At 41.4% G+C, this 15,855-nt stretch overlaps 3 protein-coding genes across 4 annotated transcripts in view; 2 read left to right on the plus strand and 1 right to left on the minus strand.

Annotated features, from left to right (window-relative positions):
- The first annotated feature begins 45 nt into the window (after positions 1-45).
- LOC139660608 (ras-related protein Rap-2b-like) lies at positions 46-1,262 on the plus strand. 2 transcript variants are annotated; one of them, XM_071538800.1, is made up of 2 exons: positions 46-611; positions 663-1,262. In XM_071538800.1, the coding sequence occupies exons 1-2, from the start codon at positions 477-479 to the stop codon at positions 1,023-1,025; spliced, it is 498 nt and encodes a 165-aa protein (XP_071394901.1). In that variant the 5' UTR covers positions 46-476; the 3' UTR covers positions 1,026-1,262. The 2 variants fall into 2 exon arrangements, with proteins under 2 accessions (XP_071394901.1, XP_071394900.1); XM_071538799.1 differs by having other exon boundaries at positions 93-1,262.
- A 5,936-nt stretch (positions 1,263-7,198) lies between these two features.
- On the minus strand, positions 7,199-8,579 carry LOC139660623 (cerebellin-4-like). The gene is made up of 3 exons (XM_071538820.1): positions 8,327-8,579; positions 7,609-7,731; positions 7,199-7,479 (listed from the first exon to the last, which is right to left on the minus strand). Exons 1-3 carry the CDS (start codon positions 8,577-8,579, stop codon positions 7,199-7,201), a joined length of 657 nt encoding a protein of 218 aa, XP_071394921.1.
- Positions 8,580-11,022: 2,443 nt separating this feature from the next.
- The window catches only part of kcnab1b (potassium voltage-gated channel subfamily A regulatory beta subunit 1b), a 34,113-nt gene continuing 29,280 nt past the window's right edge, over positions 11,023-15,855 (plus strand). Inside the window, exon 1 of the mRNA XM_071538806.1 lies at positions 11,023-11,273. Coding sequence (XP_071394907.1) covers positions 11,023-11,273 — 251 coding nt within the window. The remainder of the gene's footprint in view (positions 11,274-15,855) is intronic.

Here is a 15,855-nt window from a genome sequence, read left to right on the forward strand (position 1 = left end):
TGATTATGGTGGGACATTAAGCAGCTCAGGGCCTCTTGTTGGGAGTAGAGGTCAGCCAGACAGGCCACAGACAAGCATGCGCATAGCTGGTGATCTGATTGCGTTGACTGAGGTTTTGGATGACTGCGCCTTTAAGAAAACGGAACTGAGCCTCGGCTCTTGACGCGCTGAGGATGTGGGCAGGAAACGCCAAGCAAGAGAGGAGAAGCGATCACGCTTCCCAGCACCATTGCACAATACGTGCAATCAAAATGTGCTTTAATTTACGCCGCTAATGTCCAGTAACGGCCATTCTCCTCAGCTCTGTAATCCGCGGGCACCGAAGACAAGCCTAGGAAGATTTGCCGGCGAGGGATTTGACTCCTATCCGAGCGAGAGGGCTGCCTTCCCAGCCAGCTTGGTTTGAAAACATCGGGGCGGCCAGCGGGTGGGAAAGAGGCTTCGTGGAAAGGAGGTGTCTGCTCTGCTGAACAGCCATGAGGGAGTATAAAGTGGTTGTTTTGGGATCGGGCGGAGTCGGTAAATCCGCGTTGACTGTCCAGTTCGTGACGGGATCCTTCATCGAGAAGTACGACCCCACGATAGAGGATTTCTACAGGAAGGAAATCGAGGTGGACTCGTCTCCGTCGGTGCTGGAAATCCTGGACACGGCGGGGACCGAGCAGTTCGCCTCCATGCGAGACCTGTACATCAAAAACGGCCAGGGGTTTATTTTGGTCTACAGCCTGGTCAACCAGCAGAGCTTCCAGGACATCAAGCCGATGAGGGATCAGATCATCCGCGTGAAACGATACGAGAGGGTGCCGATGATCTTGGTGGGGAACAAGGTGGACCTGGAGGGGGAGAGGGAGGTCTCTTCCGGGGAAGGCAAGGCGCTGGCCCAGGACTGGAGCTGCCCGTTTATGGAAACTTCAGCCAAAAATAAAGGATCGGTCGACGAACTCTTCGCAGAAATAGTCAGGCAGATGAACTATTCTACTGTTCCCAGTGGCGGCGACCAGTGCTGTTCATGTGTCCTGCTTTAAAAAAAAAAAAAAAAAAAAAAAAAGTATATATAAAAAACAACAACAACATTGTGTATCTGGGCTGAATCCAAGCATACTATTCCTAAAGCCTTGTTTCATAACTTGTTGATAACCCATGATGCGCTCTCTGAATCGACCACAGGCTTTTTTGCAAGTATTTTCTCCTCACACTGTTGTCTTATTGCACACAAACAAAATCGACGACGACAACAATCGATAATGTATAATAGGCTGGAAAGTTTTCGGATTATGTTTTTTTTATATATATACATATATATATATATACATATGTATATATATTTTCATATATATATATATATATATATATATATATATATATATATATATATATATATACATATGTATGCATATATATATACATAGCTTTGTATTTGACACTTCTCTGGAAATGTGCCTCAATGGGAATGTCTTATCGTGAAACCTAAGAGAGACACTTATTTTCTCGTTTTTGCTCATGGAAACGTGTAATGCTTTTTGGTTAGTGTTGAGTTGTACTGTCACATCTTCTGGGCTGGGTCCATCTGTCTTGGAGATGGGGTTTGCCAACTCCCCCTGGCAGAGCTGGGATTGGTCACTTTTTAGGGTCGTCTTTTTTTTTTTTTGCTTTTTTGGCTGAAATGAAAGAGAGGGGGCCCAAAACTCTTTGCATTGTATTGTGAAACATAAACTTATCAACCACCACTCAAGCCTTGCATAGGTCACTCAAATCCAATCTGAACGCTCTACAAGTTCACAAAGAGCGAGTATGATCCAAGAGGCTACTAAAATAACTGTTTCAAGCTGTGGAGTTGCATTCAGCCTATACAGTTTTTTTTCCTTTCTGGTTTGGTGAAAGTGGATTTATTACGAAACTTGCACTTAGCTGACGGTGTCCCTCCTCAGTGTGCACAAACAAGGACCTTGGTGCATTGCTGTCGCTGCATGGGGAACGCCAGGACCCCATGTCAAGTGCCTTCCTAAGAAAAATTCCTGTGACTGTGCCAACTGATGAGCCCTACTTCTTCTGCAGTGCGTCTTGATGGCAATCAGAACTTTTTCGCAGTTTTCACTAAACATTCTATTTTCACTTGGGGTCAAAGTGAAAAAAAAAGCCTCTTCCTTTTTTACTCTCTTGCAGTCAGGAAGCTGAGCTCGTAACAGACCTACTGTTTCAGGTCAAAATCAGGCCTTCTCTTTTCTAGAGGTACTGGTCCACCAAGAACAACACAATAAACTTTAACCCACTAGGATTTTGGTTCACTGAATGGCAAGCCATGTCTGTGTTGTCTAGATTTTTTTGTTGTTTTTTTGTTTTTCTAAAATGTGACATTTTGACTTTATTGTAATTTTCTCCTTGGACAAACCCTCTACCACCCACCTGTCTGGTTTGAAAGACTTTTAATACAAAAAGCATTTTATGTAACACTTGTGTGCTGTGCTTGTTTCTGTGCTAACAAAGCAAACATTTTACTTCTCCTTTAGTGCTGCTTTGAAATGAAACATTATTTGGAGCCAATTTATCCTTGAACTTGCTCTTGTTTCAAACACACAACTAAAGACTGATTAAATGTTGGTATTCAGATGTCATGTGGTAATAGATGTGGTAATAGATGCCATACTTGACAACTGTCCAAAAAAAAAGAAAATAATCACAAGCCATTAACATTCTCTGTTCATCCTATGATAGACTTCAGTTGTTATCAGTGAGAGCATGGCACTCGGTGACTTGGTGAGTTATTAAGTAAATTATCATGGCACAGGCGAATGAAAACTTCTCAGTCCAGATGTTTGGGTAGTGGGCAGGGTTTCCAGTAAGTGTGTTTAGCTGCGGAGAGCTTTTTCCCTCTTCCCGCCGCATGTTTTCTAGGTGGTGGAGTGGAGCACAGAGAGGGCTTTCTGTGTCTGCAGCCAAGTTCAATCAGCCATACATAGACAGGCATTTGTAAGCCATTCCTCAGACTGGCCAATGAGCTGCAGCCTGAAGTGTCCCCTAACCACACAGAGCCAAGGTCAAATTGCCAAATTCAACCTATGGGCATGTTTGCACTATTGCTCTTTTTGGTAGAAAAGGTGCTGCCACTATCAGCAAACAATGTTAGGTACAACTCTAAAACACTCCCACAACTCCACCAATGTGCCACCAACATTGACTCTTTATGATCAGAGTTTACTGTACTGTAGTTTACTGTTTGTTTACAACCACTACCAGCTTTACTACTGCTACTTTCTACATTTTCATTCTGTTTGTTGTAGTAAACTGTCAGTTGCCTTCATGGTGAGAATTCTTGCATCTTCTTCGTTGTGATTGGTTGCCTCACAAAAAAAGCGGTCAACGTCATGTGCTCTAAAAAGCTCAGAACTTTTTTCAACTTTAGAAAACGCTCCACTCGGCCTAAAAGGAAGCCAGGTGCAGTACTTTTTCCAAAGAGGCTGCTTTCCATCTGCCTTGTGGCTGCCCCCCATATATTTTAAATGTAAAAAAGGGCACTGGCAGTGGCAAAAAACAGCACAATAGTGTGAACAGTAACTGGTAATTGCATTCTGCCTCAATTTTATACTGTTTGGGTGGAGTAATTTCTTACAGAGGTTCAATGTAGGCATTGTTTCCACTCATTTACACTCAGATTCAGATTAGTTATTTTTTCCAGTGTTCAGCGATGGCTTGGCAAACACTCAGCATTAACATGACAATGGAACAGACAACAAAACAAGCTGATAACACGCAGATATGGCAAAATGGTGCTTTAGAAAACCATCACAATTTGAAGACGCTCTAAAGCAGTGCTTCTCAATCCTGGTCCTGGACCCAGAACACTGCTGGTCTTCTATCCTACCAGGTAGTTAACTCTGTTCACCTGGTTTACCTTGCTGGTGCATCCGATCGCTACAGTGGTTTCACTGATTGGTTCCCTCCTCTCTGGTTAAAGGTGAGCTAATCAGTGAAATCACCTGCACCTGGTGTAATCTTTGGTTGGAACAAAAACCTGCATAGTCTTGACCCTCCATGGCACATGGTTTGACAACCTGATCTAGTGGTTCCTTATAGAACCAAGTGGTCCACTAGTACTCAATTTCAGTCTGGTGTCTTGTGGGTTTTTGTTCATCCCTGGTGGTTAATGAGCCACACCTGGTCTGTATCTACCTGGAACAAAAACCTGCAGCACACCAGCCCTCAAGGACTGGAATTGAGTACCTAGGGTGGGTAAGTAGCCTAACGTTGTTATGCCGAGTCCCTATTAGTTCTAAATCTATGGGTTGTGGTTCAGTGATTGTGCAATAGGTCATCAGCAGACTAAAAGGGAATTAAAGGGAATAATATAGCGTTTGGGTCTCAGATGGTGCTCTGTGGTGCCATTTGTAAATGGGTCATAAAATATCTTTAAAAAGTGGGTATTTATATGTTCCATAAAAAGTGGTTCCACTGTTATATGAGCCAATAAATCAGTATTTGATACTGTTTAGCACCTTTGTCCCTTGAAAAAACAGGGCTTTACATAAAGATACCATATAAGGTCATAATGTGGGGGAGGGAGAGGGGATGCTGTACAATGGAGTGGTACTGTAATGACAACATGTTCTGCACATTTATTTTGTAATGTAGGCACAGTATACAAGAATGTTAAGTCTGTTAGCAGGACGGAGAGAGAAAAACAAAGGTTAAGGAGTATTAATCTTTGTATCTTCCTCCTCACAAGAATTTCCATCAGGCCATGAATCTCACATGGGTTCAACGCCTGCAGGGCTTCAATCATGTGACTTGGCGTGTGCATCAGCATGGTGGAGCTTGGGTGAATCCAGTAACCCTCACATTCTGTCTAATGCATGATGACATGCTCTATATACTGTATAGACATATAGTAGCCTACCATATACATCATAACCCCCGTATATCTCCGCATCTAGAAAAATCCCATCAGTGATGCATTGCTGATGTAAGAGGCTATATAGGAATATGTTAGCCCCTCGCCTTTACCAGCACCAGTGGTTAATCTTGGTGACACCAAGCAGTGTACTGTCAGCTTGGTATAAGGACATGAAGTGAATGAGAGGCAAAGGGTAATTAGCAAAAAGCATGTCTTCTTGCATGAATTTGGTCTGACCTGGATAATGCGTATCACCTCATGAAAACTGCCACATCCCTAAATATGTTTAGTGAGAGGCCCATTCATCTGGGCACTACACATGCGGCCTGCCTTCTTCCTGTGTTGTTGGTCAATGCTAATTTTTGGAAATACACATGCCTTAATTCCCATTTTGTGATAGCAAAAAGCTGCTGAACTTCCTGCGGTTGCAAAAATTGAGCAATTAGGATTTTAACCTTACTACTCTAACTGTAAAACATATAGTTACAATATTATTACATTATTGCCGCCATATTACTACACCCCAGGGCCTGGAGTATAATATGCTCTGCTTATTGCAATATTAGAGAAACTCTACTGCCATATCCTGAATTCCATGAACTGCCTGAGGCAGTATGTACACCAATTATCCAAAGCCAATTTGCCATTCAGCTTGTTATCTGCAACCCTTAACCTTTTAGCTATTTAGTCTTCAGCCATTTTGCCTCTATGCCTATAACCTGTAACGCGTTAACATTAGCGCTTGAGGCTCTACCCTTATTGTGCTGTGTTTTTTTAGAGTATAGAGGAAAGGAAGGGTGGATGAGTGGGGCACTTCCTGACTTGCGGTAACTTCACCTCAGATCTGTAAAGTGTTGCAACAGACACAGTTCCTCTTAACCATGTAGAAAGATGGTACACTGTCAGGGAAGTGGCCTCACAGCCTGTCCTCCCCCAGGAATCCATGACACAGGACACGACCCCAGTCTCATCATACTCTTAAGAAGTCTTGTTATTCTTTTCATCCTAGGCCAAAGATCACACACTTTAACAACAAAAATCAAAGTCAGAGTGAAGCGTTGTATAGGAAAAGGAGGAGAGAGAGAGGATGGAAAAAAGATGAATAGATTTCATTTGTGTGGCTGTGGTGCATGCGATGGCTCTGTGTAATTTGATTTGAGCCAAGAAGCCAGCAGGATCATATGACACTAACTTAGTTGTCACGGCTGGTTATCTATGAGCTGTTTGGACAGACAGCCTCAGAAAGAAAGAGAGATCATCTCATCTCTTCTGGTTACGCAGGTCCTTCGCTCAAAACATCAACTTCCAACCATTGCATCTACCGCTTCCCAACCCACCTCCTCTATAAACATCTCATTGCAGATTCCCGAAGGGTTATTAAGCCTCTAGTATTGTTATTAATTCTGACCCCAAGACCGAGAACAGGTTTACCATGTGAGAAAATGTGGAAGTAAGACTTTTATCAGCTTATTTCCTGTATGCAAAGCATGATTAGGGTTTTGCAATCATAGTGTCTGTAACTGCAGAGGAAAGAGGATGTATCCCTATATGGAAAAAAACCTTCGTTACTTCACATAAGTCTAAGTTTAGAAGGCATTCTGCTGATTCTTTGAGGACATGATGGTATTTCCATGTTCAGCATACAGTGGCACATTTACCCACTTCTCCAGTCCCCTCACAATGACCCTAATGGGCTTTTCCTATATTGAGCATATGGAAGGTCAAGCTGGCTTGCGTGCTTGCTCATCACTTTCCTATCACGCTGTGACCTTTAAGAGGAATTAACCAATGAATAGTTGAGATGGCCACTGTAGGTTAGTATGTGACAATGGGGAGGGAGGTAAGAGGGAGGAAACATTCTTGTTGATGGCAGCCTGTGGACTTGAACATCCATGTATAGGATGTATCGTCCATGTAGGATGATTTTCACATCAGATTGTATTTGCAGTTCATCTGCTATTGTCTACTGGTCCGCAAGGGTATTGACAAAAGCAGTTTTAAGGACTGACATTGTGTACTGAAATAAATATGTATGCGTACTGAAATAAAGTGTGGCTCTGTGTTGTGATCGCTGATATGACTGTTGATCTGATCATGAAAACACACTTTTCTTTACTCTTGACAATATAGAAAAAAAGAGGCATAGTAACAGGCATATTAAATGCTATGTTTATGGAAATTTTGAACTGCAACTCAGTTTACAACAATAATTCATTAGCTTCTTCTAAGGAGGAATATGGATATGGTAAGTTTAACTGTCTCCAGAGCTAAATTCTCCTTTTACTGCTGCTTATTTGAGTTTCCCTTCCCTTACAGAGGGAATAACAAATGACCAATAAAGGTGCTGTGGTCATTAGAATTATCATAAATCCAGGTGTTTTCCCTGAGCCCCATGTACACCTGGTCTCCCACTTCAAGCTGTAGAGTTATGCCATTGGTTGCCGTCTCATAGCGGTTTCCAGCTGCATGGTTGTACACAGTAATCATCTGCACTCCATTCTTCATCAGCCGCAGCCCCATTGGTTTAGAAGATACATTATGGCCTGAGAAGCTGAAGTAATAGACTCCTTTCACTGGAGCTGTGAAAATACCTGTGGAAGATCAACAGACAGAGTTTGTCATCAGCAAAACCTCAGTATCTATTTCATGTAAAATGATACATTTTATTCATTTTGGTAAATAATTAGGGTATCTTTCAATGTGGTAGCCAGTAAATGTACCTGTGTGTGGGTTGTAAGCTCCAGTGTTGGTGTAGACATTCTTGTAGATTAGTGTGATCTCAGTGTTGAAAGGTCCGATATGTCCAACATTACCAATAGATGCTCCAAATGCCACCCGCTTGCCTGTTAAGGGATTCCACAAAAATACACATATATCAGCAAACATGGAGATACACTGGATTATACTCCAGTTAAATTCCAATCAAACATAATCACGATAATACTGTATGATATTATTCTTACCCAAGGTTATTATAGTAGGCTAAACTAAAACTAAGACAAAAACTAGGTGTTAAACAAGCAGTAGTAACTAGAAATAAAACAAGACTTTGTGAAAAGCCTAAAACTAAACTAAAACTATATCGTCCACTATCGTCCAAAAAAAGAAAGAGAATTTTCGTTAATTTCAGTTTTTTGCTAAAGGCAAACTACAACACCATTATTATTACACAATACCTGTTATACAAACTGCCTGTTTTGAAGTTATATCATTATACCTTTAAAAAATACCACTCAATCAAAAATACTAAAACTAGAACTGAAACTAAATTAAAACTGAACTAAAAGTAAACATTTGTAAAAATAAATAAATAAATAAATACATTAATTAATTAATTAACTACCAGACCACACATTGAAAACTAACTGAATTGAAAGACAAATTGAAAACTACACAAAAATGAATGAAAATCCCAAACTATAATAACCTTGTTCTCACCTTGGACCTCTCCCCTCAGTTCCTCCAGCTGTCTTTCACTGTCTCTCAGTCTGGCCTCCAGTTCTCTCAGGATAGTGATGAGTTCAGACTGGCAGGTTTGCTGTTTGTCTGTTATGTGGCCTGTCCCAGCTGGCTGCTCCTCATCAGGAGTCCTTTTCTCCATGTCCTCTCCTGCTTGGTCTTGTTGATTAGTGTCCTGAGCCTCTGAGGCCACAGACAGGTAGCAGAGGGCTAAAGCAACTGAGATCCTCATCGTTCAATCACTTCTGTTTGTCTTGATTAACTCTCTCTGTTGTGCTTTATATGCACAACCCCAATGAGGAAATGTGCCTTCTCAAAAATAAAGATAAAAGTTCAATGAGGTAGACTACTTTTTTTTTTTTTACACACATCTCTCTCCTAATGATAGAAGATTTTCCCATGTTATCAACTGTCATTTACTGTATCTCCTATCAATATTTAACCTATCAGATATCTCCATTCTCAGAAACAATCATCATGCTGCTGCCAAAATTTAAAACTGTTCCCTGTCTGCCTTTGCCTTTGCCTTTGCCATTTATTCTTTCCCCACTTTGATGATGGCAGTTTACAATGACCCGAAGATAAGGATAAGATAAGACAAGAAACTCAGGGAAAATATGAAAGAACAAAGCACAGAAAGTAAAGCCAAGATTAGACGATGACAGTTGATGGTTATATAGAGTGTGTCGGGGCATTTGGAAGTAGAGAAAAGGCTGGAGTGACAGTAGAGAGATTTGCCCATAACGGCATTCCACATTGAGGGTCTGATTTTTCCAGCAGCATTGCCTCGCTGCCTGCAGGAGGCAGATTGTGTGGAGAAGTGTGGATGAGTCACTCTGGTCTTGGGGAGAACAGTGAAGAAAAGGCCTCACATCCAGGGACTGAAATAGACTAAATGCTCTGTGTCTGCCTCTTACACCGCACTGAGTGGGAGGACACTGCAGAGACACAGAGGTGCTCTCAGCTCCCCCACACGCATCCAATATCTTAACAGTTTTCACTCTATATGCATACGCTTCGGTCTGCCAAGGAGAGATATACTCTATGTACTTGTTTGTGCATGTGTGTGTGTATGTGTCTGTACACATGTTGGTCGCCCTCATGATTGCTTCTGTAAAGTCTCCATTTCCTTAGCTGGGTGAGAAAAGTACATATGTGCAAATATGACTTAAGATGTCTGAAGGCATGGTATGCAAATGTGACACTGGATTGTATTTCTCTTTCAGTGAAGAAGAGCCTGGGATCTGGATGCTTGTATCCTCTGTCCACAAGAGGGCAGACAGGCACAACAGACAGAGGAGGAGTATATGCAGGCCCTATGTACAAGGAATATGTACAGTTGCTGTAATATTTATGTTTTAGGAAGACTGAATAACAATTTCAGCATATTTTTAAATTATAGATCCATGAATATAGCATGCCCATCACTATAATTAACTCAAATGATGATAATAATAATTCCTCCAAACATGGAGAAGTCCAAACCCTGAGCACGAATGATAAAAGATAATGTCATGCATATACAAGGTCACCAAACACTGACACAAGAAATGGTCCAGAGTTTCATGTAAGCAGGTCTTTTTATTATTATCATTATTTGAATCATTTGAAGTAATTGTAATTGTACTATGTACCTTCAAACACTAGATGGGAGTCAGTAGCCTCTTCCAGATCCATGGTCAATAAGCTGAAACACAACTCGCATAGGAAATGCACTTATATTAATTGTGTGATAGGTATTTATTATTCCCAACAAAGAGACTTATTTCTGCTCAGTTAAATGGTATCCACTCATTCTTTGCCTATTTCTGTACCTGTCTCAATATCACATTATCTTAAATGTCCCTGTATTAATGGGAGTAGAAATTAAGTTATCACTCATTTAATGAAATAGTACACACCACACTTATTTTACTGCAATTCACGCAGCAAGTCATTCTTGTCCAACAAATATTGTAAATGTCCTCAAAAAGAGCCCCTTTGCATTCACAATGGATAAACGTCCCAACCGCATACTCTGAGTTCCCTCCAGATTTGCTCTCTGTCCTGCTGCGAGGAAATGTTACCAGCAAGGATTGAGTGGATCAGATTTGGTTCTGTGACTCAGCTGCAACTTGGATATCTGTAGTCAGAAATATCCGCTGGCTTTGTTCAGCTTACCTCACAGACGAGCATGCTTCTCTCGCTGGAGCCACCAGGAGCTCACAGACAGGCTCCAACAAAAGCTGCCTTTGTCATCTAATTTGTCAATCATCTAAAAATAAAGTTGACATCAGAGGCATGGCACCCAGAGATGTTTCTGGGCCCTCGCTGTTATCTCTTTTGAGACTATAAACAATAGTGGGCTCATTTTGTTTGTGCGTGTGTCCAGCTGTCCTGGCTTTGCCCATGCACATGTGTAGTCAGTCTGATACATTTATGGATATTATGCCTGGATATCCCTCTAAGTCACTCTGTTGGATCTAGGCATGAGGAGAACTCTTCAACAAACAAACACGGATATCCTCTGTAGCCCCACATGACCTGCATTGTGTCTGCGCTTAGATGGAGATGTTTTTAGGCCAGATTCTTTGCACAGGGTGACTAAATATATAGGAAAAGAGAGGGTTATGAAAGAGGTGTGCTAACAAAAGAAAGTGTCCCATCGGCCTGTTGCAGAAAAGGTTGATCCAAACATGTATCTGAAGGCAGCGTGCAGTGAGATCCCCATACCCAGACAGAGAGGGGGGCAGAGGCTGGAGCGCTGCCCCACTTCTCTCCACCAGAGGCAGGGGGCAGGAACCAGGGTGTACCCCACCATCGGCTGCCTTCCAAGAGGCGTCGGAGCCAGCAGAGCTCGAGAGCAGAGGAGTTTGGAGGAGTTTCTCCATGTTCACAGCCATTTTTTCCAGGCATCTACCCAGCCTAGCGCCAACATGGTCTACAGGTAGGCTGCATTCTGTAAAAAGGGTGCGTTTAAAAGTTCAGTTGAGCACATTCAGATTATGTATTCTATGGTCAGAATAGAGAAACACATTCTATCTTGTGTTGCGTACAGTATTGGAAATCTAGATTACACAAGTCTTTCATTAGTAAAACACATTTCACATTAGTTTTACACTATTTGTACCCTTCTCTTGATATACCATGTTGATAATGTATAATGAACTGCATGCTCATGTACAACTATTTATCAGCTCAGGGGTAAGTGTGAATTTAGTGTGAACCTTATCAGTCTCAGTCAATAGTCTCACCGCTTTATGTCAACACTTTCCAATTTGTATCATTTCTAAACCACCGGAATGAAGGATTAAAGTTTAATTCTGCTCAGCGGGGTTCCTATCCTGTTAAATACCTAATGCCCTCTTCGTTTCCTGATAGGGAAGAGTCCTCCATAGCACAGCAAGGCGCAGCTTTAATTCCCGTCCGTAATTAGACTTGACGTGAAGGGCACATGAGGCCACATCAGACACACTGCTACGTCTACAGTGACTTTGGCGGTTCTCAATGCTGTGAAAAGACTGAGGATTTGAATAAGGAATGAGAGTAGCATTTGCATGGTAACACTTTACAACAAGGGTCACTAAGTTAAGGGTTAGTTAATGCTTAATAAGCATTAACTAACCCTTAATTAGCAGTTAACTAATGTGTAATTTACTAATGGTGTTCATGTTAACTAAGGTATTAATTTATACATTATTTAATAGTTTATAAAGATGACTATTAAATAATGTATAAATTAATACCTTAGTTAACATGAACACCATTAGTAAATGATTACCAGACACATTAGTTAACTGTTAATTAAGGGTTAGTTAATGCTTATTAAGCATTAACTGACTCTTAACTTAGTCACTCTTATTGTTATCATTTGTGTTGATTGTCATACCGAGGCAGCAGGAGAGTGTGTTGTCGGCAATAATAATCAGGTGTAACATGAAATGGAATGTCATTTTCCGCAATTACTGCTATCTTGTAAACACGCATATTGCTTCTAAAACTTGAGTGCTTTTTCAGTGAGCAACAGAAAGTGTGTGTAGCTGGAGTTGTAAATGATTTTCATCCAAAGTTTGTCCAATTATCCCTCTCTCTCTGTCTGACTGTATAATGAACAGGTCAAGGAATCCCCCCAGTCTGTCTGCTATTAGCCCTGATCAATATTGTGTGTGTGCGAAGAATAATAAGAACCATACTCTGATGCTATACTACAGCATTATAATACATTCTATCTATACAGAGTGTTAGCAGCAACAAGAACCATGTGTGTGTACATTTTGATTATAACTTCACTGTGAATCAAGAGCAGCTGAACCCCATTTATTTTTTAATGATAATAAATGATCAACATTTTCATAATGATGATCATCTGATTCATGATAATGATCTTCTATTATGACTTTGCTGAATTTGTGGTTGTATTTGTTGGCATAATAATCATTTTCTATGGCAGCCTGGGCCATTGTGACTGTATACATAACCTGACTAATAACATATTAATGAGGTAATATTCTTAACAGTTTTGCATCTGCATGGCCCATAACATTGTCCAAATTGACTTCAATGTATTTTATGATGTAAAATAGGATTTTTTGATTGTAAACTCACTGTAAACTGCTTTCTGTACATTTTTATGGTGAGTTGTTATTATTCACAAATCTCATTCAGCTAACATCTGAATATAAAAGGATATAATTCCAAAGTGTGATAGCAGGCCATTTATCCTGCGGCTGATGTTCTGCAGGTATGCATTTCATCAATAGTGAATCTATGAGCGGTGGTGACTTACTGAGTGCTTCACCCTTAGAAATAAATGGCGCTGCATGAATCGGCATCCACCCCCCTCTACCATTCAATACCACCACTAAGATGCCATATGCCTACTGGGCAGGCATATAAGGTCACTAGGCATCTGTAGAGGCTGTCACAATAAACATGTCAGCGCTCATCAATGTCACTACATGTAGTTGATTCAAAGCAAGACGAGGTCATGGCAGAAGCTGGAGATGGTTGCGATGAGGATGATGATGATGATAATGATGCTGATGGAGGTAATTGTCATAATGGTGGTGGTGGTGGAAATGATGACAATAATGGGAATAATGGTTAATGGGGTGGTGATGATGATGATGTGGTGATAATATAAGTAGATGACAAGGATGATGGTACTGGTGCTGATGATGGAGGATGATGGATTATGTGGTTTGTGGTGATGGCGATGATGATGACAACGGTGATGATGATGATGACGATGATGATGATGATGACCTGACACTTCCCTTCAGGGCATGAAGGGAAGTGTCAGGTCTCACACTCAGTTCGGCTTCTTCCTCAGTATTTCATAGGTTAGCTGGCCCGAAGTGAAATTTGTACCGCTTAATAACTCAATGCAACCCTATTAGGGCTGATTAAACAACCCATTCTTCCTCTGTGGTGCTGTGCATGCGGTGCATCATAATGACTTGAGCCCACAGGCTAATCTGTAGCATGAGGAATTACTATGGACTGGAGTGGGGATGGGAATGAGGATGAGAAAAGCCATTTTAAATGGTGATTTAGTATGGAGGGAGAGCCATGACAGAGGAGGAAGAGAGGAGAGACAGAGGAGGAAGAGAGAGAGACAGAGGGGGAAGAGAGAGAGAGAGGAGATGACAGAAGAGACAGAAAACAACAGAAAAAAGGGGGGTGCAGAGAAAGAAATGGTCGAGTAAAGAGAGAGGGACTGCCGCAGCAGTGACGTCACAGACAGCTTGGAGAGGTTTTCCCCCTTCATTATCTCTCATTTTCTCAACAGGAGGGTCGTGCTGATAAGGAAAACTAGCTATTAGATATTGAATAGCCTTTTGAATACTAGAATAAAATGTGGAACACCACAAGAAAATCTTTTCGTCAAGCAGCCTACTGTGTACAGGGCTGCAATTATGTGACATGCTATCTAGTGTTACAGAGTCCCTTATTTGCATAGCAGTGACTATTATGGGTAGAAAACCACTGTGCCCTGCATAAATGTACACAGTATTTACGTACGCAAAACATGGGTAATGTTTATCAAGTATTAGTACTGTTGACAGAAGTTCAGAACTGTGGAGAATTCATAAGGATTTATCAGCCTCCCCGGTGCAGTGTCATGCTCACTCAACTGTTTCAACGTCTACGTACTTACTGTCTTAGCAACAATGTTCCAGAACTCAATTATAGATTCTTACTGGAGCAATTAAGGCAAAGTAGTTAGCCTCAGGGTAACAGCGTTATTGCCCACTGGGGATTCCAGCCTAGAATGTATCAGCTCTAGTTGACGCATTTGACTGACACACTTTTAAATGGGATCGACAGGGAGGAAGTTCTAGCCTTGGAGGAGCTGATGACATTAGAAGAGTATTTGCAAGTTCCTCAAACTGCGCAGTACCTCTCCCGAGTGTCGTAAAACAGCATGATCAAACCCAAGCAGGGCTTGCTGGCAGGCAGCGGGCTGCAGCACAGAGGCCGCTGCAGAAATGGCTGCGCACTAGAACACTGGTTTGTGGGTGTCCTGGTGGATCTGTGGTCTAAGGCGCATACCATGTAAATGTGACAATTGTTGGTTCAAATCTGGCCAAAGACCTTTGTTGCATCTACTTTTATCTATGTAATGAAGGCAAAAATGTAAAAAAAAAAGAAAAATAAATAAACGTAAAAAAAAAAAAAAAGAACATTGTTTCTCAACCTGGGGTCAGCACCATCCAGGGGGTTTACTATATTTTCAATTTTTCTGATACCTTTACCTTTAGGAATATTTATTAGTTAATCTTCCGATAACTAATCAAGTAAAATAGCTTGAAAAGAGAAAATTAAAATCATCCTTTAATGTCAAATTTCTCAATTCTGTGCGTTTACACCTCAATCAAGGGATTGCGAGTAGGTATTGTTTCATTTTTAGGGGTCATGTCTCCAGAAAGGTTGAGAAGCACTGGATTGTAGCCTAGGATTCCTGTAAATTACATGCACTTGACGTGACAATAAAATGGCACAAGGTCACATCAAACACATTGCATGCCATGCAGCATGACATGCAGTGCCTCAGACATTGAGACATCTGACCGGCAGATCCAGCTGTTAGCCTGACCCCCCCCCCCCCCCCCTTTCCCTACAACTACTCACCCACAAGTCGCCCTCGGCATCAAAAATGATGGGGGCCTGCAGAATTGACTACTACAACTGTCTACCATTATCAAATGCATTCACAAGGATATAAATAAGACTGTGGTGGCCTCGAGGTCTGTGGATGTTCAATGAACCATGAAATCCTGCATTGTCACATTACTGTTCTGTGGGGGAGGACAGCAACGCAGCGCTGCCTGAGCACTGCCTGGTTTATGCTTTATTTCACTGTACCACTACTACAGGTCTCTACTTAGCATCTACTCTGTGGTGCTGGGGTCAAGATGGGTCTCTCCTGGTGCTTCTGAATTATAGCCTACAATCTTTCATGATGTGGAGTGCTATTAAAATAAGCCGTTCGTCCAGGGGTCGTAAGTTGTGAGCAAATACTTATT

Source organism: Centroberyx affinis, unplaced genomic scaffold (genome assembly GCF_046629955.1).
Source record: "Centroberyx affinis isolate AG114_WGS23_722 - 3 ecotype Tasmania unplaced genomic scaffold, CSIRO-AGI_Caff_v1 ptg003351l_1, whole genome shotgun sequence".
In the NCBI taxonomy this organism is placed as follows: domain Eukaryota; kingdom Metazoa; phylum Chordata; class Actinopteri; order Beryciformes; family Berycidae; genus Centroberyx; species Centroberyx affinis.

Bases quoted from the DNA above. Each gene is read 5' to 3' on its own strand.
- LOC139660608 (XM_071538799.1), top strand. From the start codon at position 477: ATGAGGGAGTATAAAGTGGTTGTTTTGGGATCGGGCGGAGTCGGTAAA.
- LOC139660623 (XM_071538820.1), bottom strand. From the start codon at position 8,579: ATGAGGATCTCAGTTGCTTTAGCCCTCTGCTACCTGTCTGTGGCCTCA. The intron at 7,732-8,326 runs GTGAGAACAAGG...ATCCCTTAACAG, and splicing joins ACTGAGGGGAGAGGTCCAAG to GCAAGCGGGTGGCATTTGGA. The intron at 7,480-7,608 runs GTACATTTACTG...GATCTTCCACAG, and splicing joins AGCTTACAACCCACACACAG to GTATTTTCACAGCTCCAGTG.